Below are 23957 nucleotides of genomic sequence, written 5' to 3'. Positions count from 1 at the left end.
TCTTCAACAAATGGTGCTGGGAAAACTGGAAAGCCACATGCAAAAGAATGAAACTCGACTACAGTTTGTCCCCTTGTACTAAAATTAATTCAAAATGGATCAAAGACCTAAATATAAGACCTGAAACAATAAATTTCATAGAAGAAAACATAGGTACTAAACTCATGGACCTTGGTTATAAAGAGCGCTTTATGAATTGGACTCCAAAGGCAAGGGAAGTGAAGGCAAAAATAAATGAATGGGACTACATCAGACTAAGAAGCTTTTCACAGCAAGAGAAACTGACAACAAAACAGACAGCCAACTAAATGGGAGATGATATTTTCTTTTTTTTTTCTTTTTCTTTTTTTAATTTTAATTTTATTTATTCATTTTTTTAGAGAGGAGAGAGAGAGGGAGAGAGAGAGACAGAGAGAGAGAGAGAAGGGGGGAGGAGCTGGAAGCATCAACTCCCATATGTGCCTTGACCAGACAAGCCCAGGGTTTTGAACCGGCGACCTCAGCATTTCTAGGTCGACGCTTTATCCACTGCGCCACCACAGGTCAGGCAAGATGATATTTTCAAACAACAGCACAGATAAGGACCTAATATCCAAAATATACAAAGATCTCATAAAACTCAACAACAAACAAATAATCCAATAAAAGAATGGGAAGAGGACATGAACAGATACTTCTCCCAGGAAGAAATACAAATGGCCAACAGATATATGAAAAGATGCTCGCCCTGGCTGGTTGGCTCAGTGATAGAGTGTCGGCCTGGCGTGTGGAAGTCCCGGGTTCAATTCCCGGCCAGGGCACACAGGAGAAGCGTACATCTGCTTCTCCACCCCTCCCCCTCTCCTTCCTCTCTGTCTCTCTCTTCCCCTCCCGCAGCAAGGCTCCATTGGAGCAAAGATGGCCCGGGCGCTGGGGATGGCTCCTTGGCCTCTGCCCCAGGCGCTGGAGTGGCTCTGGTCGCAACAGAGCGACTCCCCCCCCGAGGGGCAGAGCATCGCTCCCTGGTGGGCAGAGCATCGCCCCCTGGTGGGCGTGCCGGGTGGATCCCAGTCAGGCGCATGCGGGAGTCTGTCTGACTGTCTCTCCCCGTTTCCAGCTTCAGAAAAATACAAAAAAAAAAAAGAAAAAGAAAAAGAAAAGATGCTCATCTTTATTAGCTATTAGAGAAATGCAAATCAAAACTACAATGAGATACCACCTCACATCTGTTAGATTAGCTTGTATCAACAAGACAGGTAATATCAAGTGTTGGAGAGGCTGTGGAGAAAAAGAAATCTTCATTCACTGTTGGTGGGAATGTAAAGTAGTACAACCACTATGGAAGAAAATATGGTGGTTCCTCAAAAAATTAAAAATAAAACTACCATGTGGCCCAACAATCCCTCTACTGAGTATATACCCCCAAAACTCAAAAACATTGGTACGTAAAGACACATTCACCCCCATGTTCATTGCAGCATTGTTCACAGTAGCCAAGACATGGAAACAACCAAAAAGCCCTTCAATAGAGGATTGGATAAAGAAGATGTGGTACATATATACACTATGGAATACTACTGAGCCATAAGAAATGATGACATCAGATCATTTACAACAACATGGATGGACCTTGATAACATTATAATGAGTGAAATAAGTAAATAAAAAAAACCTAAGATCTATATGATTCCATACATAGGTGGGACATAAAAATGAGACTCAGGGACATGGAGAAGAGTGTGGTGGTTACCGGGGGGTGGGGGAGAAGGTAAGGGAGGGGATGGAGGAGGGGAGGGGCACAAAGAAAACCAGATAGAAGGTGACGGAAGACAATTTGACTTTGGGTGATGGGTATGCAACATAATCAAATGTCAAAATAACCTGGAGATGTTTTCTCTGAACCTATGTACCCTGATTGTTCTATGTCACCCCATTAAAAATAATAAAAGAAATAAAAACAAAATGTATCAATCTAAAAATATATATATTTTAACTAAAAGTTATTGGAGTGACATTAATTAATAGGATAATATATGTTTCAAGTGTAATGTAAGCATTTACATAAAGGTACTTATTAGTAATGTCAAAAATATTCAAATACTCCCAATTCTGTATCAGAAAATTAATAGACAATATTCAGGATGTTTGTAGTAGATTTTTCCATTCTTTGCAATGATTCTGGGCACTGTCTCCCTGGCATTTGAGGCCCACAGGTAGAGAGCCACTGGAAAACCCATAATGAATGAAAGTGGTAAGAAATTTCTATGTAAAGGGGTCAGACAGTATGGTGTATAGCTGACCTTTTCTTAAGTTCCCCAGGGGACACAGCTGCCTTCCTTTAACTGACTAAGTGGGGGTCACTCCTTGCCCCAGAAATGGCTTCTTAGGACCCCAGAAGATGAAGCAGAAGAGTCCCAGGCTTGCCAGCGAGCACAGAAAATGTCAGGACATGTGGGAAGAGGACAAGGACGAGCATGAGAGAGGTGGACCTATCTGAGGACAGTGGGCATGGGACTGAGGTCAGAACAGGGCAGGGGGTCTGGGTTTAGGCTTCACAGGCAGCCAAAGCAGGGCTCTAACCCCTGTGACATAACTTACAGTCTAAGCTGTCTCCTCTCTGAACCACTGGTTCCTTGTATGCAAAATGGAGAGAATGTAATACCTTCCTCTGTGCCATCACACTGAACATAGAAAAGGGCAGACACTAAAAACTAAACAAAACAAAAACAAAACACACCTAAAACCAAACCCTCAGAAAAAGACAGCTGCTGGAAGTAGCTGCAGTATTAGCGGCGCAACAACCCCAGCCCCGGCCATGCTAATACAAGCAGAAAGAGGGAATACGCAGCACGGTAGTCTGGACAAGGGGCGGGGGGTGCCACACAGACCCTGGGGCACCCAGGGAGCAAGCAGGCAGAGAGGAAGCACTGCAGTGTGGATGCCACGTGAATGGAGAAGCCAGAGACCCAGTAAAAATGGCACCAAGAGGACAGGGGCGAATAGCCCACCATGCTTAATTGCTTCTAGAAGTCTGTCTTACCGCCTCTGCCTTAATTCCTGACTGCTTCTTCCTTCCCTGATAACGGCAGTTTGGTGGGTGTGAAGCCCCTGGAAATATCCCATCCCTAGAACCTGAGACAGAGAAGCCATTTTACAGTGGTTCAAATCAGGCCAGTGAAAAGGCCCCAGGTCAAGGCCCACACCAAGAGGACTATGGGAGAAGGAGCCCCTTCCCCTCTTCCTGCCCAGCCCTGAGACGGGCCACAGAGCCCCCAGACTCAGGGTGCGGGTGTACAAGGCTTTATTGGCTCAGCTCCAGGCATGTGGCATCAACGTGTGTTCTCAGCTGTTGCTGGGATCTGCCTCGTGTGTTTTCTCTCAGTGGGTCACAGCTGCCTGTGACTCTGTTTCCGCTGCTTTGCTTCCTCTCAGCTCTCCCTCCATAGGGGCCATCCTCTGTGGCAGATCCCATTCATGAAGTCAAAGGGGCCGCTCCTTGTAGGGGCCCGAGGAGGCAGGACTGGGGTGGCAGCGTCTCACTCTGGGCCACACAGGTTGTCCCCCAAGAAAGAAAACAAGCCTGTGATTGTGTGCCAGCCTTGTTGGGGGAAGGGGTATCTCCATCTGTGGTCAGCTGTTTTCAAAGGGGTGATAGTTCTGGTGGCTGCGGTTGGGCAGGCTGTGGCTCTGGTGGCTTGCGTGGCTTGGATAATCTTGGTGGCCATGGTGACTATGGCCATGGAAGGTGTGTGTATGGTTCATACCAGCTACAGTGGTTTCCCGTTGCGTGAGGAAATTGCTCTTCAGCTTCATCTCCACCTCCTCCAGGGCCTTCAGCTCCTCCTGGTTGATGTCCTTGGACTCTATGTGGCCTGAGTTCTGGTACACTATGGCACGCTGCAGCATGGAGTTAGCCAGTTGCCGTCCCTTGGTGTCAATCTCCTTAGCACTAGCAGCCACAGCGGCCCACGTGGCCTCATCTGTGGACAAGGACCCCTTGTGGTTTTCTTTGACTACTGAGGGCGCAGACATCTGCTTGTTGGTAAGGGGCTCCCAGGGAAGAGCTGCGCCTGCCTCTCCTTGCCTCGAGGTGGAGGTCTCCGCGTGCATCGTGGTGCTGACCCTTCTGTGGCCACTCTGAGGCTGAGGAGTGGCGGAATGGCTGCTGACCGTGGCGGTGGTGCTGCAGGCGGCCAGCTTCTCTTCAGAAAGGCGGCTAAAGTGAGATTTGATCCAGTTTTCATTCTGTGCTTTGTGGTGGTCTTGTGGCTTGAGCTCATCTTGTGCAGAGTCAAAGGATATCTTCCTTTTCCTCCTCTTCTGAAGCCACAGCATGAGGCCTCCACCCCCGAGTAAGAAGACAGTCCCCAGCACCACCCTGCATGATGGTTGCTGGATGAGCTCCCAGATGGTCTCCAGGACCTACGCCAGGCAGACAGAGAGCTAAGGGCACACTGGAAGTGGGGGAGCCTGGGTGGTATGTCTCATACTTGAAAGGGCAAGCTCCCTGAAGGTGTCTGGCAGGTAGACCCCCCCCCACTGCAAACTTGCTAGGATGCCCCGCCCACCTCAGCAATGAGTCCCATTATGAGGTTCATTGGTCGGGGGTTGGGTGGGGGGGGGAGAGGCCACAGCATCACTCATGTCTCGCCTAGCAAAGGCCTGGGTTCTGTCTCCCACCCTGACAGCTGTCCCCAAGAGCAGTGGAAGGGCAGCTTCCCCAACTCTAAGTCTCTTCTGTCTTATGCTTGTGACACATTTTGCAGCCCAGTCCTTCTAATCTTCCAGCCTTTGGTTTCTCTCCCTCACCATCCAATGGCCACCAGCAGGCAGAATCTAACTGGCCATGGCTGAAGGACACCCTTGGCTGGGCTGGCATCCATTCTTGGCCACCTGAGGCTGGTGTCCTCCTCCGTCCAGGACCCACATCTGCTGCCAATTCAGAGCATTCCGTCCCCCCTTGCAGCCCCAGCCCCATTATAAAGCAGGGTCCAGAAGGAAAAGGGGCCCAGCAAGGAGCTCATTCTGGAATAACATGAGGTCACAAATGGGGGCGGGGAGTCAGCAGGGCTGAGAAGGCAGAGCAGAGACTTCACCAGGTCCCAGATCCCTGGGGCCATTCCAGGATGGGGCTGCTACCTCTTGCCTTAGTGATGTAACTGCAAACCCAGAATTTTTCATCCCCCCATAAATGGGCACAGTACAGGTGGTGAACAGGTGGCCCCTAGCCAGGCTCATAGGTATAGACAACTGACTGCCCGCCCACAATCCGAGGTCCTCTGGGGGTGGAAATGGGCCTGGGCCACTCTATTTTTTCACCCAGCAGCATCTAGCATATTTTTTAATTTTCTTATTTTTATTTATTCATTTTTTTTAGAGAGGAGAGAGACAGAGAGGGAGAAAGAGGAGAGAGAGACAGAGAGAGAGAAGGGGAAGGAGCTGGAAGCATCAACTCCCATATGTGCCTTGACCAGGCAAGCCCAGGGTTTTGAACCGGCGACCTCAGCATTTCCAGGTCAACGCTTTATCCACTGCGCCACCACAGCATCTAGCATATTTTTTAAAATGAAGAAGTACCAAAAGAGGGCTGTAAAAATTATGATATTTTAGTTTTTTATTTTTTGTATTTTTTCCAAAGTTAGAGGCGGGAGGCAGTCAGACAGACTCCACATGCCCCTGACTGGGATCCACCCAACATGCCCACCAGGGGGTGATGCTCTGTCCATTTGGGGCGTTGCTCCACTGCAACCAGAGCCATTCTAGCGCCTGAGACGAGGGCCACAGAGCCATCCTCTGCTCCCGGGCCAACTTTGCTCCAATGGAGCTTTGGCTACAGGAGGGGAAGAGAGAGATAGAGAGGAAGGAGGGGGGAAGGGTGGAGAAGCTGGTGGGCACTTCTCCTGTGTGCCCTGGCCAGGAATCGAACCCAGGACTTCCACATGCCGGGCTGATACTCTAAGGCTGAGCCAACCAGCCAGGGCAAAATTGTGATTATTTTAAACAAAATGTTATTTAACACAGTAATGGCTTTATTTTTTTTGTTGTTTGTTTGGGGTTTTTTTGTATTTTTCTGAAGCTGGAAAAGGGGAGAGACAGTCAGACAGACTCTCGCATGCGCCCGGGATCCACCCGGCACGCCCACCAGGGGGCGATGCTCTGCCCTTACGGGGCGTCGCTCTGCCACGACAAGAGCCACTCTAGCACCTGGGGCAGAGGCCAAGGAGCCATCCCCAGCGCAACAGAGCGACCAGAGCCACTCTAGCGCCTGAGGCAGAGGCCACGGAGCCATCCCCAGCGCCCGGGCCATCTTTGCTCCAATGGAGCCTTGGCTGCGGGAGGGGAAGAGAGAGACAGAGAGGAAGGAGGGGGGTGGAGAAGCAAATGGGCGCTTCTCCTATGTGCCCTGGCCGGGAATCGAGCCCAGGTCCCCCGCACGCCAGGCCGACACTCTACCGCTGAGCCAACCGGCCAGGGCCAGTAATGGCTTTAATACACACAAAAATATACTATCTTATTGCAAGAAACCATGGTCTAGTCCAGTGGTTTTCAACCTTTTTACACTTGGGGACCTTTTTACACCTTGAGGACCACTAAGGCAGAAATCACCCTGAGCAAAAGTGAATTCTACTCCATTGGGTCTATAATCTTCTTGCAACATCAGGGTGGTTAACCCTTTTACAGACCAGCATGAAATTTCTGACAGACCTGCCTGCAGACTGGTGGTTGAAAAACACTGGTCTAGTCCACATACTAAGGGGATAAGACACAAGATTCAAGTTCTGTGGGAACATCAACTCCTCGGTCTGGCCGGAGCAGCTCCATGGTCGTCCAATGACCTCATCTGGAAGTGACAATTCAAAGTTCATCTCAGAGGTTGTTTATGGTAGTGAATTCAGGACCAAATGGCTCCTCAGCAACAACTCTACTTATAACTTTTATTTTAAAATAATACTCTTGGCCCTGGCCAGTTGCCTCAGTGGTAGAGCATCGGCCTGGCGTGCTGAAGTCCCGGGTTCGATTCCCAGCCAGTGCACACAGGAGAAGCGCCCATCTGCTTCTCCACCCCTCCCCCTCTCCTTCCTCTCTGTCTCTCTCTTCCCCTCCCGCAGCCAAGGCTCCATTGGAGCAAAGATGGCCCGGGCGCTGGGGATGGCTCGTTGGCCTCTGCCCCAGGGGCTAGAGTGGCTCTGGTAGTGACAGAGCGACGCCCCAGAGGGGCAGAGCACCGCCCCCTGGTGGGCAGAGCGTCGCCCCCTGGTGGGCGTGCCGGGTGGATCCTGGTCGGGCGCATGCGGGAGTCTGTCTGACTGTCTCTCCCCATTTCCAGCTTCAGAAAAATACAAAACAAAACAAAAAAAAATAATAATACTCTTTATTCAAATAATTAGTACAAATTAACAACAAGAAAATAAAAAGAGCTATAATAGCCAAAAATATTGTAATGATTACATATGGTGTCAGATGTGTACTAGATTTATTGGGGTGATCACTTTGTAAGTTATATAAATGTCTAATCATTGGGTTGTACACCTGCAACTAATATAATACTGTATGTCAACTGTAATTGAAAACTAAAAAATTATTAAAAAGAAAGAAAGAAAGCTACAGAGTTTCAAGCAATACCTTCCACACAATGTCTAGCTGTTCACTGATTCATCAAGGGCAGGTTCCCGTCTTTGGAGAACCTTCAACTTGTTGCAGGAGGCCCTGGCAATCTGAAATGTGATGTTTCTCTACTCTGCTCCTGAGTGTTGAGCTGCAAAGTGGAGCCAGGATCGGGCAAGAGAAACAGATTTTACAGCCAAAGTGTCTCACTACTACCTTTCTGGGCATCTGGCTGTGTCCTGGGAGCAGTGACAGGACCCTTGGTTCTATGTTTTTGTACCAGAGCCTCATGTTTGAGCTCCTTGGGAGAAATGCATTGAACCCATTCTAAAATGTTCCCATTCTATTTATTTATTTTTATTACAGAGACAGAGAGAGAGTCAGAGAGAGGGATAGATAGGGACAGACAGACAGGAACGGAGAGAGATGAGAAGCATCAATCATTAGTTTTTCACTGTGACACCTTAGTTGTTCATTGATTGCTTTCTCATATGTGCCTTGACCGTGGGCCTTCAGCAGACCAAGTAACCCCTTGCTCGAGCCAGCAACCTTGGGTCCAAGCTGGTGAACTTTGCTCAAGCCAGATGAGCCCATGCTCAAGCTGGCGACCTCAGAGTCTCGAACCTGAGTCCTCCATATCCTGATTCAATGCTCTATCCACTGCACCACCGCCTGGTCAGGCTAAAATGTTCCCATTCTAAAATGAGGAAATTGATTAGAGAGGTTCAGTGATATCTCCAAGGTCGCTGTAACTGGTGGGACCAGGATTCTTAACCAGTTTTCTAACTCCAGCCGCTCCCTCCTTGTGTTAGCATAAGAGAGAGATGAGGTGGAAACAGGCGCCTGGGTGGGTTGCATGGGAGATGGGCTAGTGGCCTGACAGGCCCACTGCCGTCTGTGTTCCTGGGCACTGCCATGTGCTCTGCAGGAGTTGGGGGTCAGGGTGGGGAGGGTCCAAAGACCCTGAGTGTCTCTGTGGATTCTTTGGGTGGCAGGCAGACATCAGATGCGAAGTCCATCCTCTCCATCCCCTGCACTAAGGTGTCCTGGAAGGTGAAACAGAATCTTCTTTCCTCAGAGATTCAAGGAGCTTCTCACTTTGCTCCAGGAGAACAGGCATCAGCTCAGACTTTCAGGCCCCAATGACCTGAGCACCAGAAGTAACTTAAGAGTTTGCGTCACAGCTCAATGTGGGTATGCACAGGACATTCATTGCCCTCTAAGGAAGGACTGCATCACCTCAGCAATGAGCTATGAACAGGGTCTCAGTCAGGCCAGTGGTCACTGTCCCAAAGTGGCTTTGCCCACAGTGCCAATAGTACTGTCATTTTAATAATTGTTATCATTGGAATCAGCACCTTCCAATGTATCGCTCTACAACCTACAGCATGCTTTCACTTGCATGCTCTCAGATTTTTCTCCCAACCATCCTCTGAGATGGGCACAAGTGCTCCCTTGTGTCAGATGGGGGACTGAGGTATAGAGAGCCTAGCTCACAGCTAAGTCAGTGGCAGAGCTGTGATTTGAATCTAGAATCCATGTTTTAACTGCTCCACTCACCGCCACAGTTGGAGCCACTCTCTTCCCAAAGTTGGTGCCAACCAGACTTTGTTGAAATCATCTGGTCTAGCAACTCAGCAGTCAGTGCAGAGAGTGAAAGTCATGGCTGTGCACTCAGACCTGGGTTCAAATCCCAGCTCAACCAGATACAAGTGACTTTGGGCAAGTGAATGTATCACTCTGAGCCCCATCTTCCCATCTGAAAAATGGGACTATTGAGAGTACTGTCTCAGGGAACTTTCATGAGTAACGAATGCGAGTGGGCAGGGCAGGAGGGGAGGACTTTTCCACTTCTTCTACCATCGTTATGCTTCTGGCTGTGTTGTATGTTGAGTGTCACAAGTATGATCTGGTCCCTGGCCTAGAGAGGGGAGACCCACGTGTATAGGGAAAATGAGTCAGAGTGTCCAGAACAGGAATTAGTTCGGCCAAGGGAGGCTTTGCTCAGGAGAGAGAGTGCAGGAAAGGTTCTGAGAGAGACGAGTCTGCTGGCAGGGCTGCCACTTGACCCCGGCTCCCTCACACCTGCACAGAGCGCCTGGCTGACCAGGACTTTCACACCCATTATCTAGGTTGATCCCCACAATCATGATGAGAGCTAAGATGGTGCTTTAGCAGTTTATAAGTCGGGGGAACTGAGGCAGAAAAGATTTAGTCAAGGTTACAAGCTAGCAGAGCACTTCCCACCTGTCTCCTGACTCTAGACCAGGGACCTCTGTTCCTCTCCCATAATAAAATGACCCTGGGGTATTCCACTGTTCCCAGGCAGCTTGACAGAGCCTGTGTACCTTCCTCCAGTCTCCGGCTGAAGAGACCAGGGACACGAGCATCTCCCCCGAGCCCCACAGTGGGCAGGCCCACTTACCTCTGAAAGGGAAGGTACCCAGTTTGTTCAGATTCTCTTCCAGTTTTCCATAGTCCACCTCCGCGGTGGCAGTGAAGGGGGTGGTCAGAGGCGGGTAGATGCCTGCGATGTCTACCTTCCTCCCCTCCCTTGAGGCCCGGCCTCCCACATTTCCAGACAAGCCCCTGCTCAGCCCCTGCCTCACAGAGGACCAGACTCGTGGGCCAAGCATATCCACAAGAAGCCTGAGGCCTAGCTAGTTTCTGCCCCAGGGAAACTGAGTTTGGACTCCTTCCTACCTGCTGTTAATGATCAATGTGTCTAGTTAAAAATTTCCTGCCCCCTATGTTTTAGCCCTGAGGCAGGCTGGGCTGGGTGTCCCCGGGGTCAAAGGTTAGGCCTATAGGTCCCTGGGGTGGGGGGTCCTCTTTGCTCTGGGGAGCAGCTGGAGAAATGCCACAACCCAATATCCCTCTGCCAGACGGAAGGTTGGATCCTGGGGCCCCAACACTAAAGGGTGTCTTGAGTTCGGCTAGGGCCCTCCTCCCACAATTCCCAGCCCCAAAGTCCGGAGCCCTGCCAGCTTCTGCTTGGTAGTTCCCTGGCTGCCTGGAGGAGCTGATTGGCTAAGCCCTGGAGGAGGCGTGTCTGGTCTGGATGACAGGCTCCTCCTGTCGAGGCTGCCATGGGACAGGCCCGCGCTAGCTACACACAGCCCCACAGGACAGCAGTCACAAGGTGTATGTGTGTGGGTGTGGGTGGGGTCCAGGACGCTTGCACGGTGAAACTGATCCATGCTGGGACTTGTGAACAGGGGTGACAAGGTAAAGCAAGGAGGAGAAGAAATGCACCAGGGCTGCTCAAGGGGCCAAAGGGCTCCAAGTCCCCCTCTTCCTGCAGCTCATTCTTGCATTCCTAAATATTACAGACATAAATAGAAACAAACATCACGCATAGCAAAATGACGTCTTTATTGCAGTAGTTTGTGAGTGTTCCTGGGTTTTCCACAGAGAAATGGCTCAGGTCTGGGGGCCCCTCAGGCATTTACTGGGTTGGCACAGGCTGGGGGAGGGGTGTCTCCCGCCCACTCTCATCAGCCCCCTCCAGCCCGTTCTGCTCTGAGCCCGGCTCAGGGTGTTCCAGCGCATTCCGGGTGTCAGCTTGCCACAGCTGCACCAGGTCCGTGGGAGTCTTTCCTGCCTGGGGGAAGGAAGAGGAGATCTGGTCACTATTCGGAAGTCTGTACCAGGAGGTGCCCTTCTTTATACCAGTGGCTCCCAATAGCAAGCAATTAGCAATATTTGGAGACCTTTTAGTTATCACAGGAGGTAGATGGAGAGTGGTGGGCAGGTACTACTGGCATCTTTAGAGGCCAGGTATGTTTTGTAAATATCCTACAATGCACAAGACAGCCCCCACAACAAAGAACTGTCCAGCCCAAAATGTCAACACCAAGTTTTAGCAGTCCTCATCTACATCCTCCCTATATCTTCCTGACTTTCCTATATTCTCTTAGCTTTTCTTGAATTAGGGGGACCCCCATTCTCCTCCCTTTTGTGATTGCTCTGGATCCCAAAGAAGAGCTTGGACGTGCGATCCTAAGAAAAGTGAAGGACCACACGGAACCAACATGGCGTGCTAGGAATGGTCACGCCAACCAAGTGCTTAGGTTCCTTCCAGCTCTGTCCCACCATGATTTTGGCCTCCGTGGGGCTGGACACTAGGACCACTTTTGTCTATTTGGGAGCCTTTGGGAAGTCCCCTACCTGCCCCTCCAGGCTGTTTCTCTGCATTTGCCTTCTGGACATAGACAAACAGAGAGAGAATTGGGAAACTGGGTGGGCTGGAAAAACCCCACAGTCCCAAGGAGACTCTACACTGTGAAAGTGTTCCAAGGACAGGCAGGCTGAGTCTTTCCCAGTTCTATATTTCCTCTGAGCGCCCAGCACAGGGTTTGGGTGTGCAGTGTGCACTGATTCCTGAATCAGGAAAGGAATGAACTTACCAGGTTCTTGGTCATCATGTCAGCCCCATGCAGGAGTAGCAGTTTGATGATTTTGTAGCGGTTGAGCCTCACGGCATCATGCAGGGCACTGTCCCCCTCCTAGAGCCAGTGTGACACTCAGCATGGCCCGCATGGGCACAGGGGAGCCCTCAGGCTGCCTGTACCCCTATAATGGGGCTAGGCAGGAGAGAACCCAGACACTCACTCTGTCTTTGGCATTGATGTCCAGGCCCAGGGACAGAAAGTGCTCCACAATCTCCACGTGCCCCGTTCGAACTGCCACATGCAGGGGCGTGCTCAGCAGCTGTGTAGGGACGAAACAGAAACTGCTAGCTGAAAGGACTTGGACTGTGTGCTTTGGGGAGGAAGGCTGTCTTACCTCCAGCCTTATTTCTCTCCTCAAGTCTAGTACCAAGGCCTGAGCCCTGGAGGGCCGGGGAATGCTGCAATTCTCACCATCTTATCCAAGGGCCTAACTCTGAAGCATTAGATGCTACCTCCTCTAGGAAGCCTTCCATGAGTCCTCTCTCACCCAGCTACGAGCAAGTGCTCGCTCCTCTGCCCGTCTTTAAATAATTGTGAGATGATTATGTGATGGGATGGCAAGCGTTTACAAAACATTAGCTTTTTATGTTGAATAAATAATTTACATACATGTTCCACCTAATTTGCACAAGAATTCTGTAAGACATTTTACAGATGAGCAACAGAGACTCAGAGGCTGTCACTTGCTCAAGGTCATATACAAAGAAATAAACAATAAAAGATGGTGGCTGAATAAGTGAATGGATGGATAGATGGATGATGGATAGACAGATAGAGAGAAGGATGATGAAGGATTGCATGAATGAACAAATCCTACATCTTTTTGGTGGTTCCAAAGCCCCCATGAGAGTGGGTCTCTTCTCCTCCCCTCTCCTCTGCTCTGCTCTTCTGCTCCCATCCCCAGATGGTGGTTTCCAAAGGCCTGCAATTGATGGAAATGACCCATCCCTGGTCTCTGCAGCCGCTCCAGAAACTGGGCTCATTCACTACCTTCTCTCTTCCCTGGCTTCTCTGTCTTTGGCCTCTAACTCCCTGCCCACAGCCACCCCAATATCTTTTCTTTTCTTTTTTTTATTATTCATTTTAGAGAGGAGAGAGAGGGAGACAGAGAGAGAGAAAAAGAGAGAGAGAGAGAGAGAGAGAGAGAGGAGAGAGACAGGGGGGAGGAGCTGGAAGCATCAACTCCCATATGTGCCTTGACCAGGCAAGCCCAGGGTTTCGAACCGGCGACCTCAGCATTTCCAGGTCGACGCTTTATCCACTGCGCCACCACAGGTCAGGCTACCCCAATATCTGTGAGCATTATTGCCGCACCTTATCCCTTATAGTCGTGTCTGCTCCTCGGCTTTGCAGAATCTTCACCACCTCCAAGTGGCCCCCGCGGCAGGCCCAATGCATGGCTGTGCAGTCCAGCTAGAAGGGAAGGGTGGGACCTAATTGCAGAGCCTCAGGAAAAAAAGTGCCCTGGGGGAAAGAACCCCAGCCAGAAGGGCAGGAAGATGTCCAGGAGTAGGGTGTAGGGAAGGGATGGGCACTCCAGTGTCTAGGCAATGGGTCAAGCAAAACAGAAGATAAGTACTTGTGGAACTAACTAGTCCAAGCCAGATTTACAAAGGAGGAGATGGGGCTTAGCAAGGTCCTAGAACCCACTACAGGTGAGGCCTCGCCCCTGAGGCAGCCTGTCTGTGACCCACCTCCAGCCTCCTACCCGATACCTGCCCCCTTGCTCACCCGATCCTGAAAGTCCACAGTGGCCCCGCTCTCCAGAAGCTTCTCCAGGATCTCCACGTGGCCCTCCAGGGAAGCTCGGTGCAGTGCTGTCCTGCGGAACTGTCCCCACAGAGACTGTCAGGCCCCAGGCCTGAGCCCAGCTCCCACACAAGCTGAGACTGAGGCCCTACCCCACCTCGATTCTGACCCCCTGTGCTGGGTCCCCATATCTTCCATGTTCTGCCAGCTCCTCATGTTCTATTCAGACCAGCCTTGGATGCCTCCTATGTCCTGGAGACTCCAACCTCTCATTGCCCCCGAGCACATCGAGCCAGGCCTTTGCACAAGCTATTTCCTGTGCCAGAATGCCCATTTTGTCCTCACTCCCTTGGGTGCTTGATGAATTCTTGCTACTTCTTCAAGATGCAATTCAAACCTGACCAGGTGGTGGCGCGCAGTGGATAGAGCCTTTGCCTGGGAAGCAGAGAACTCGGGTTCGAAACCCCGAGGTCGCCAGCTTGAGCTCGGGCTCATCTGGTTTGAGCACAGCTCACCAGCTTGAACCCAAGGTCGCTGGCTGGAGCAAAGGGGTTACTCGGTCTGCTGAAGGCCTGCAGTCAAGGTGCATATGAGAAATCAATCAATGAACAACTAAGGTGCTGCAACGAAGAATTGATGCTTCTCATCTCTCTCCCTTCCTGTCTGTCTGTCCCTATTTGCCCCCTCTCTCTGTCTCTGTCTCTATCACACACACACACACACACACACACACACACACACACACACACGATGCAACTCAAGTACTACTGTCTTCTTGAGAGCTCCATTCTTGAGAGTTCCAGGCCACAGCTGTCCTGGAGCACATACCACCCTCGGGTGAGAGAGCATTTGAGGGCAGCCTGGGTCTTACTTGACTCTACTTCTCCTGAGTGCCTAACCCAGGGCCACGATGGGCGGGTGCTCCCTGATTGCTGATTCAAGGACAGATTGAACTTCCTCTCTCCACAATGCAGTTTGCTTTCTGCTTTGGTCTCTTGAAACATCAGTCTTCCAGCTACTTTCCACCCTTGTCTTTTTCTTTTTTTTTGTATTCCCAGTACCTGGCACAGTGCTCAGAGGGAGGAGATGTTTAGATAGAACAAGAGGATTAAGACTCTGAAGTCTGAAAAATAGAAGGGACATGTAGTCTAAGCCTACAATAAATGCAGGCTGAAGGGGGTGCTCATTAATGTGCTTAATCCCAGGACATGAGCGCGGGAGAGCACCCCACCAAGTGAGAAAAGAGGCCTTTTCAGGAAACCGAAAGACAGTATGATGGGTGATGGGAACATTTTGAAAATAGTGCTGGTGGTTGTACAACATTATCGCTGTAATCACTGCTGCTGAATTGTACACTTAAAATGGCTGAAATGGCATAGTCCAAGTTATAGACACATTTTAGCACAATAAAATTAAAAAATTTTAAAGAAAGTATGATATTCAATACAACACAAAAATATCATATCCTAGCATGTGTTTTATAGTTTTTTAATTCATTTAATAAATACTTACCAAAGCACTATTATTCCATTTGATCCCCACAAATCCCCCGAGGGGAGCAGAGGAGTACACTGAGGCCTGGAGAGGTGATGGGCCTAACTACAGGTCCTACTGTAGGTCGGGAACCTTTTTGGCTGAGAGAGCCATGAATGCCACATATTTTAAAATGTAATTTCGTGAGAGCCATACAACGACCCGTGTACGTTAGGCATTATCCAATAAAAATTTGGTGTTGTCCCGAAGGACAGCTGTGATTGGCTCTAGCCACCCGCAACCATGAACATGAGCGGTAGGAAATGAATGGATTGTAATACATGAGAATGTTTTTTGTTTTTTTTTGTATTTTTCTGAAGCTGGAAACGGGGAGAGACAGTCAGACAGACTCCCGCATGCGCCCGACTGGGATCCACCCAGCACGCCCACCAGGGGCGACTCTCTGCCCACCAGGGGGCGATGCTCTGCCCCTCCGGGGGGTCGCTCTGCCGCGACCAGAGCCACTCTAGCGCCTGGGGCAGAGGCCAAGGAGCCATCCCCAGCGCCCGGGCCATCTTTGCTCCAATGGAGCCTTGGCTGCGGGAGGGGAAGAGAGAGACAGAGAGGAAGGAGGGGGGGGTGGAGAAGCAAATGGGCGCTTCTCCTATGTGCCCTGGCCGGGAATCGAACCCGGGTCCCCCGCACGCCAGGCCGACGCTCTACCACTGAGCCAACCGGCCAGGGCTGTTTTATATTTTTAACGTTATTTTTTTTTTTTATTAAAGATTTGTCTGTGAGCCGATACAGCCATCAAAAAAGCCACATCTGGCTTGCGAGCCATAGGTTCCCGACCCCTGTCCTAGAGCTAGGGAGTGGTGGAGATGGGACTCCAGCCCCAAACTCCTGGTCTTGGACTCTTTTTATTTGATTCCATTCCTCTTTATTCCCTAAAATACCATGTGGCATTTGGTATTTTGGATGAGGGTCACGTTGAAAAAGGGTCTAAGGATTTAGATAAATTCCTCTGTAGGGGGAAGGGGTAATCCCAAATCTTCTGAGGACTGCCCTCCTAAATGACACCCAATGGCCTGCTCTCAAACAGGCCCGCAAGTGGGCAGGGTTGGGGGCAGCAACTCTGAAAGGGAGGCAGGTACCGATGAGGGGTGGGGGATAACCTCACCTGATCGCAGGTGTTCGGGGAACCCCCATCGGCCAGAAACTTCTCAATGACCTTCATTTTTCCTTCCACCGCAGCTTTCAGGAATGTCTCTTCCTCCACAGGGCCAGTCTGGAACCGTAAATGCCATCATGGGGGCCATCCCACAGCCACCCAGGCCCTCCCAGTCCCCCCGCCCCTGCCACACAGGTGTCCTTCCAGGATGCTTACGATCTCCTCCGGCTTTGGAGGCGGCTCCTGGGCGGCCAGGGCTGCCCGCTTCTTCTGCTTCCGTTTTTTCCGCAGCTCAATGAGGTTCTGGATCCCACCCACGTCGATGATCTCCCGCCGCAGGTCTAGGGATGTCTTGCGTACACGCTCTTGGCCCTGTGTAGGAATGGTCCTCAACCCCTGAGCTAAGCTGGGGAGGGTGCGTGGGGAGAGCTTTCAAGACAGAGAGAATCCAAGTCTAGCTCTCCTTCCCACAACTGGAAGAAGCAGATGAGACCCAGACAGGGTGGCTCAGATCATGGGGCAAGAGAGGCTTAAGGGAGCTGCCTCCTAGGCTTCACATAGGGTGGGGCGTTGAAAAGGGAATCTCAGAGGCAGTTCTTAGCCCAGGCCTTCAGAACGGGGTCAGAATCCTCAGCTCTTCCTGCAAGTCCACTTGTATGTGTATGACCACAGAAGCAATACATTACTATTAATAATAAGAACAATACAGAAACATAAAAGTCTTTATGAGAAAGCCCTTCTGTCCCAGAGGTAATGTCTATCATGGCTCAGTTAATGCTCTTTCAGACAAGCCTCTGATGGGATCATCCTCCAAACAGTGGTCTGGAAGCTCTGGTTTTCTCTTGTCGGCATGGAGATCTCTGCTGTCAGCACATAGCCTCCCTGCTCCCAGAATACCTGCGGGGTGCCTCGTCATACAGCTCTCCTGTCACCGGAGCCCACCCTGGGATCTGCACATAGGCAGATTTTGACTCAGCAGGTCTGGGGAGGGAGGAGGTAGACATACATGCTGCATTGTTAATAGGCTTCCAGGGGATGCTGAGCTGCTGGTTCAAGGACCATACTAGGAGGAACAAGGCCATAACTGCCTGGTCTGACCCCTGTGCGCAGGCACTCCGGCTTCTCCTCCCACTTACCTTAATCTTTTGTAAGGCCGGACTGGAAGCCCCATGGTGCTTCTCATCCTCCAGCATCAGCATGTCCATGTGCAGCTTCTGGTGGGCAGTTCCTCGGAGTTTCTGAGAAGCCAAGGGAATGACATGCTTTAGGGCAGGGGTCTCAAACTCAACTCAGCATGTGGGCCGCAGAGCAAGATCACAGCCGTTCGGCGGGCCGCACTAGGTCTACAAAAGGCAACTGTTATGCAACACTTTTCTCACTGCAGTTGAAAACAAAAAAAAATCAGTACAACAAGCACAATCGTACATGCAGTTTACTCAGTGTCACAAAACGACCAGAAACTGTAGTTCGCATCACAACTGCTGTTAACTAAGCTAATATCTAGCTAGGATGCTAGAGAAATGAAAAATACAAGTAGGCCCCTAGGCTTACTTAATTTTATCCAAAATATTTTGAACTTCGTGGATTAGTCTGCGGGCCGCACAAAATTGTTCGACGGGCCACATGCGGCCCGCGAGTTTGAGACCCCTGCTTTAGGGTCTGTCTGCAGAGCCTGGGAAGGCAAGGGGCCCCGCCCCAACACTCCAAGAACACACTCCAAGGACCTTCTCCTGTGCGGCCTCAGAACCCGTCCTCTGCCCCGTTGCTGTTCCCGGAGGGTCCCTGGCCAGAGCTGGGCTCTTGGAGACACTCCTCTAGAGGAGGGCAAGTTTCAGTTTCCCACCTCAACCCTAAGCCCAACTCCAGCTCAAATACCTGTCTGCTGATGGCCCTGAGTTTCCAGCCAAACAAAATTAAAAGCTATTGGGATGAATTTTCATGATATTAAATATATTTACTTTTTCAAGCACTGATACTATTTTTTAAAACTCTTTTGGCCTTAAAATTTTACTTTGATGAAATAATTGTGATGAGATGAGGTTTTTATTTTTATTTACTGATTTTAGAGAGAAAGGAAGGGAGAGTGGGAGAGAGAAACATCAAGTTTTTGTCCACTTATTTATATATTCATTGGTTGATTCTTATGTGTGCCTTGAGTGAAGATTGAACCTGCAACCTTCATTTATCAACACAATGCTCTACCAACTGAGCTACCCAGCCAGGGCTAACAGTTATATTTTAAAATGGCTTATTTGGGCCCGACCTGTAGTGGTGCAGTGGATAAAGTATCAACCTGAGATGCTGAGGTCACCAGTCTGAAACCCTGGGCTTGCCTGGTCAAGGCACATATGGGAGTTAATACTTCCTGCTTCTTTCCCTTTCTCTCTCTTTCTCTTCTCTCTAAAATGAATAAATAAAATCTTTAAAAATAAAATAAAATAAAATGGCTTATTTGGCAATATAAAAATTTGCAAATCGCCTGACCTGTGGTGGCACAGTGGATAAAGCGTCGACCTGGAAATGCTGAGGTTGCCGGTTCGAAACCCTGGGCTTGCCTGGTCAAGGCACATATGGGAGTTGATGCTTCCTGCTCCTCCCCCCCATTTCTCTCTCTCTCTTTCTCTCTCTCTCTCTCTCTCTCTCTCCCTCTCTCTCTCCTCTCTAAAATGAATAAATAAAATTTAAAAAAATTAAAAAAAAATTGCAAATCTATATCGGATGCCAACTTTTCTCCTTCAGATTTTATTGATTAGTGAAATCCTAAAGTGTAGAAACTTGCTCTCAGGAAACCTGAGGAATGGGAGCCAAAGTCGCAAGCTTGCAGCGTGAGGTGGACTCCGTTAACCTTATTCTCATTGCAGAAATACAGGAGAAATGCCGTCCAAGTCTCCTCTGTGTGTGTAGTTCTGGCTTGCCTGGACTGCTCCCCCCTTCTCTCTTCTAAAGGAAACCACTCTGTATAGAGCTGGTGCCCTCGTCTCTGAAGTTCCAGTGCACCAGGGAAAAACTGCCCAGTGGGAGGGTGCTGATCAAGATGGCAGCAGGGGAGGAATGGCCACCCTAACGAGCTCTCAGCTGACTTTTTAGCATTTCCCACTGAGTTCCGGTGTTACACGCTTCAAGGGTTGTTTCGAGGACTGATTTCCCAGGTCTCTATTTTGGGGGCCTGTTGTCCACTGGCTTCTCCTCCCCATGTCAGACTTACATGGTTTGAAGCCTCCCCAGTGCCAGCCTCTCCTGAGACATTATCTCCCCCAGAGACAGGGGAGGACCTAGGGCTGTAGCCACTCCTGCATGTGGCACCCTGGCTGGGCTCCTCACGGAGCAGCCAGAGGGTGGGCTTGGATCTTAATCATCTTGTATCCCCAGCACCTGTGACAGGGCCTAACAGATGGTGGGTGCTCAGTGAGTATTTGGAGAATAAGTGAATGAATGAGTGAATGGGTGATTTCAAGTGGGCTCATCACCTCTGCCCATTCCTAAGCCCTCAGTGATGACCTGTCTCGGGAAGTGCCCACAACAGAGCCTCATTTCCTGGGCTGGTCTCCAGGATTCTCTTTCTCCTCCCACCCCAAGAAGGGGGCACAGGCTGGACAGAAGCTCTCCTCTGAGGGCCCTGCTGGGCAAAATTGAGGATTCTGATGCCCATCCATGTCTTACCCTGACTCTATGGCACCTAGCTTCAGATTTGTCTCTGTGGGCTGGCATACAGTAGGTGCTCAATAAATACTTTCTGTATTGGATGCTAGTTGGTGAAACACAACAAAACTTCCACTTTATTTCAGAGATGGTTGTACGGATTAAATGGGAGAATGCCTGTATAATACTTAGCATAGTGCCTGGCACTGGGAGGTGCTCGATGGGAAAGCTGGCTCTGTGGGCACCCAGTGTCCTGAGAGCCCAGCTGCTATATTTGCTGTATGAATGAATTGCTGAGGACTGCTTCATGTCCCCTTACTGAAGGTCTCTGTGTCCAGCACTCCAAAAATGGCATAGTGGCATGATTCACCTGCCTGGCACTGATGCACATGCCTCTGGGGAAGTGAGAAGTGGCACTCCTGGACATCCGAGGATGCCAGGCCAAGACTCGCAGGCTTGGCCCAAGCTCTTCCCCTACAAGGCTGCCTTCCCTTCCCTGGTCCTCATCTCTTCTTCCGCTGGAGTCCCAATCCTTCCCCCTTCCTCACCCCATTCAGTTGCTCTTCTTTTTTTTTAATGGAGTCCAGCTCTAAGCTGATCTATTCTTCTCTCTCTGATTCCTGGTAGGGCAACTCTCCCCCTCCAACAAGTCCTTCTCAGGACTATTAAAGTTGCCATCCTGCAATAGGTCAGATGGGACCACCTTCCCTCACTCAACCACATTTAGTGACTCCCCACTGCCCACAGAATAAATATCTTTCACAAGGTCCTTTCTGGTTTTCTGTCCTGCCTCCCTTCCCAGCCTTAGCCCCTGCTACTAGACTTTCTCTCTTTTTTTTATTTTTCTAAAGTGAGTAGCGGGGAAGCAGAGAGACAGACTCCCACATACGCCCAACTGGGATCCACCTGGCATGCCCACTAGGGGATGATGCTCTGCCCATCTGGGGCATTGCTCCTTTGCAACCAGAGCCATTTTAGCACCTGAGGCAGAGGCCATGGAGCCATCTTCAGTGCCTGGGCCAACTTTGGTCCAATGGAGCCTTGGCTGCAGGAGGGGAAGAGAGAGATAGAAAGGAGAGGGGGAAGGGTGGAGAAGCAAATGGGCGCTTCTTGCCTGACCAGGTGGTGGTGCAGTGGATAGAGCGTCGGACTGGGCTGTGGAGGACCCAGGTTTGAGACCCCGAGGTTGCCAGCTTGAGTGCGAGCTCATCTGGTTTGAGCAAAGCTCACCAGCTTGGACTCAAGGTTGCTGGCTCGAGCAAGGGGTTACTCGGTCTGCTGAAGGCCCGCGGTCAAGGCACATATGAGAAAGCAATCAATAAACAACTAAGGTGTCGCAACGAAAAACTGATGATTGATGCTTCTCATCTCTCTCTGTTCCTGTCTATCTGTCCCTATCTATCCCTCTCTCTACTCTCCCTCTGTCTCTGTAAACAACAAAAACAACAAAAAACCCAAATGGGCGCTTCTCCTGTGTGCCCAGGCTGGGAATGGAACCCGGGACTCACTCGCTGGGCCGACGCTCTACCACTGAGCCAATCAGCCAGGACCCAGACTTTCTCTTAACAGTCATGTTTTCACTCACCCAAACTTTGGTGCTTATCTTTTTCTCTCTCATGTCCACTCACCATTCTTGAAGGCCCAGCTCAAACGCCATCCTGTCCACAGAGAGGTCCTTGAGGGCCCTCAGTTGGAATGATTTCCCTGCCCTTTGTGCTCCTTCTCTTCTGATTTAACACCTCTACTTCATTTCCTCACTGTTTTGTTTTCTCGTTGACTATGCACCTGACAGATGTTGGCTAAGATGAATGCAGGTGGTAAAAAGGAGGTAGGGGCTAGCCTTACTGGTTTTCTCATTCTCATAGCACTGGGCACTTGGCAGAGAAGACTCTAGATAAAATATTAGTTCACATAAAATGAAGAGCCCTGGCCAGTTTGCTCAGTGAACAGAATGTCGACCCAGTGTATGGACGTCCCAGGTTCAGTCCCCGTCAGGGCACACAGGAGAAATGACCATCTGCTTCTCTCCCTCTCCCTCCCTCTTCCCCTCCTGAAGCCAGTGGCTTGATTGGTTCGAGTGAGCGCTGGCTCCGTGGTGCTGAGGATAGCTTGGTTGATTCGAACATTGGCCCCAGATGGGGGTTGCTGGGTCGATCCTGGTCGGGTTGCAAGCTGGAGTCTATCTCCCTTCCTCTCACTTAAAAAATAAGTAAATAAAATAAAATGAAGAGCAGAAGCTCACACACTCCTCTCCCCATTTCTTCATTCCACAGAAAATGTAATTGTCCAAAGCTCCATGCTCCAAAGGCCTCCCCATATGTGGCTGTCGGTCCTGAGAACACCCAGGCTTCCTTTCCCAGTGCCGCTTCCTCCCTCTGCTCCTAGTCTTTATTCCTCAGTGTTGCAGTTTTCCACTCAGAAACTGGGGGATTTCAGGGGTCCATGATCCCACACCCTCAGGCAGCTCCCTAGCCATCTTACTCTTTGCAGCCTGGCTTATCTCAAGGCCCAGGTAGGTGGGCAGGGTCTCAGAGAGCCCAGCGTGGCTCACTCGCCATACTGCCCCTCAGTTATTGAGGCTGACTTCTCAGTCTCCTGCTGCCAGCAACCCTCTCCACCAGGAGCACCCTGTGGCTGGAATGGTGCCCTGGAGACACCTTCCTTCCTACCACAGGTGTGGTAGCCAGCCTCTCCGTTCCTTTGACAGCACAGCTGGATCACCTCAGAACCCCCTCAGGTACCCACACCCCTGCCCATACCTCATTCTCCTCTTCCTGCGCCAGCCGCTGCTCGATGAGCGCTGTGGCCTTCTGCACTGCCTCGGAGCCTGCCATGGTGCCGTCCATCGCCCGCTTCTGCAGGCCGAAGAGCCCCGGGGGCTTTATAGACCAGGGCACCTACCCCCACCTCGCTGGGCGCCTTTGCCATGAGCTCACCGCCTCAATTCTCCACCTGCCTCTCCCCCCCTCCCCGCCCCTTGTCACCTTCACCCAGGCCAGCCCCAGCAAACAGGGGGAGGCAAGGACAGTTGCCCTCCACAACCCCTGGCCTACTGGAGCCAGAGTGCACAGGACCCCGAGCACAGGGGCTAGAGGAAGGTGCCTACCCACAGAGCAGGGGCTAGAGGAAGGTGCCTGGCCAGCCTCTGTCATAACTGCTTAGGCTTAGCTGGTCCTTAGCCAGGGCAGCTGGGCTGCACGAAGGACTGACTCACTGGCTGCCCCTAGCCCTGATGACAGTGCCACCTGCTGGACGCCTGGAAACGGTGCTCAGCCAGTTCTAGCCAGGGGGCCTGTAAAGCCAAAAGTAGGGACCCAAAACATTTCTTTGTCTCCAGGCTGTGCAGTGAATAGGTTCTGCTGGCTCCAGAAAGGGGCAGACGACTTCATCGGGCTGGAGTGCCAGGGTGGCTAGTGGGGTAAGGGCAGCTGCCTCCCTCTGCCCACAGCTCGCGCAGGCCTTTGCCTTTCTGGGGTCCCACAGTGCCCCTAACAAAGCATCCCTGCATTTGGCTGTATGTCTATTAGTCCCTGACAACCCTAATCATTCTTTTCTCCAGTTTCTTTGTCAGACCGCCTGACTGGAAACCAGGCATGTTCACTGAGAAAGAAAAATACTCCCAAATGGAGAAAAAGCAGAGCTGAACTTGCTCAGTCCCACAGATGGAACTGTGGGAGCCAGCCCTGGGTCACCATGACCCAGGTTTAACCTGCCAGTGAACCACAGATGCCACAGCTCTGTGGGTAACACTCACGTGGCCTGCCCTTAGTTCATCCATCTTTATCTAAGATTCTTCACTCTGCTTGTACGCACACTCTTCCCTACACAGAAACAGCTCTGTTTCTTTCTCTGGTTCCCTTGCTGGCAGGCCAAAACATACTCGAAAT

General features: G+C 50.7%; 3 protein-coding genes across 3 annotated transcripts in view; all 3 read right to left on the bottom strand.

Moving 5' to 3' along the window:
- The window catches only part of HOGA1 (4-hydroxy-2-oxoglutarate aldolase 1), a 38346-nt gene extending 27804 nt beyond the window's left edge, over positions 1-10542 (bottom strand). The window contains exon 1 of the mRNA XM_066240053.1: positions 10010-10542. Coding sequence (XP_066096150.1) covers positions 10010-10220 — 211 coding nt within the window. The 5' untranslated portion in view covers positions 10221-10542. The remainder of the gene's footprint in view (positions 1-10009) is intronic.
- C7H10orf62 (chromosome 7 C10orf62 homolog) lies at positions 3576-4314 on the bottom strand. Its single transcript, XM_066240226.1, has one exon. It carries the CDS (start codon positions 4312-4314, stop codon positions 3610-3612), a length of 705 nt encoding a protein of 234 aa, XP_066096323.1. The 3' UTR covers positions 3576-3609.
- A 393-nt stretch (positions 10543-10935) lies between the features above and the next one.
- On the bottom strand, positions 10936-22925 carry ANKRD2 (ankyrin repeat domain 2). Its single transcript, XM_066238831.1, has 9 exons — positions 22830-22925; positions 17568-17669; positions 16648-16803; positions 16441-16548; positions 13770-13868; positions 13353-13451; positions 12199-12297; positions 11994-12092; positions 10936-11188 (listed from the first exon to the last, which is right to left on the bottom strand). Exons 1-9 carry the CDS (start codon positions 22914-22916, stop codon positions 11033-11035), a joined length of 1005 nt encoding a protein of 334 aa, XP_066094928.1. The 5' UTR covers positions 22917-22925; the 3' UTR covers positions 10936-11032.
- Positions 22926-23957: the final 1032 nt, after the last annotated feature.

This window comes from Saccopteryx bilineata, chromosome 7 (assembly GCF_036850765.1).
Source record: "Saccopteryx bilineata isolate mSacBil1 chromosome 7, mSacBil1_pri_phased_curated, whole genome shotgun sequence".
Taxonomy (NCBI): domain Eukaryota; kingdom Metazoa; phylum Chordata; class Mammalia; order Chiroptera; family Emballonuridae; genus Saccopteryx; species Saccopteryx bilineata.
Note: the sequence above shows the minus strand (reverse complement) of the source record. Positions and strands in the feature narration are given on the sequence as shown.

Coding starts and splice junctions, on each gene's coding strand:
- C7H10orf62 (XM_066240226.1), bottom strand. CDS start 4,314: ATGCTGTGGCTTCAGAAGAGGAGGAAAAGGAAGATATCCTTTGACTCT.
- ANKRD2 (XM_066238831.1), bottom strand. CDS start 22,916: ATGGACGGCACCATGGCAGGCTCCGAGGCAGTGCAGAAGGCCACAGCG. Junction 12,298..13,352: donor ACACGACTATAAGGGATAAG/GTGCGGCAATAA, acceptor GTCCCTACACAG/CTGCTGAGCACGCCCCTGCA. Junction 12,093..12,198: donor ACATCAATGCCAAAGACAGA/GTGAGTGTCTGG, acceptor CACTGGCTCTAG/GAGGGGGACAGTGCCCTGCA.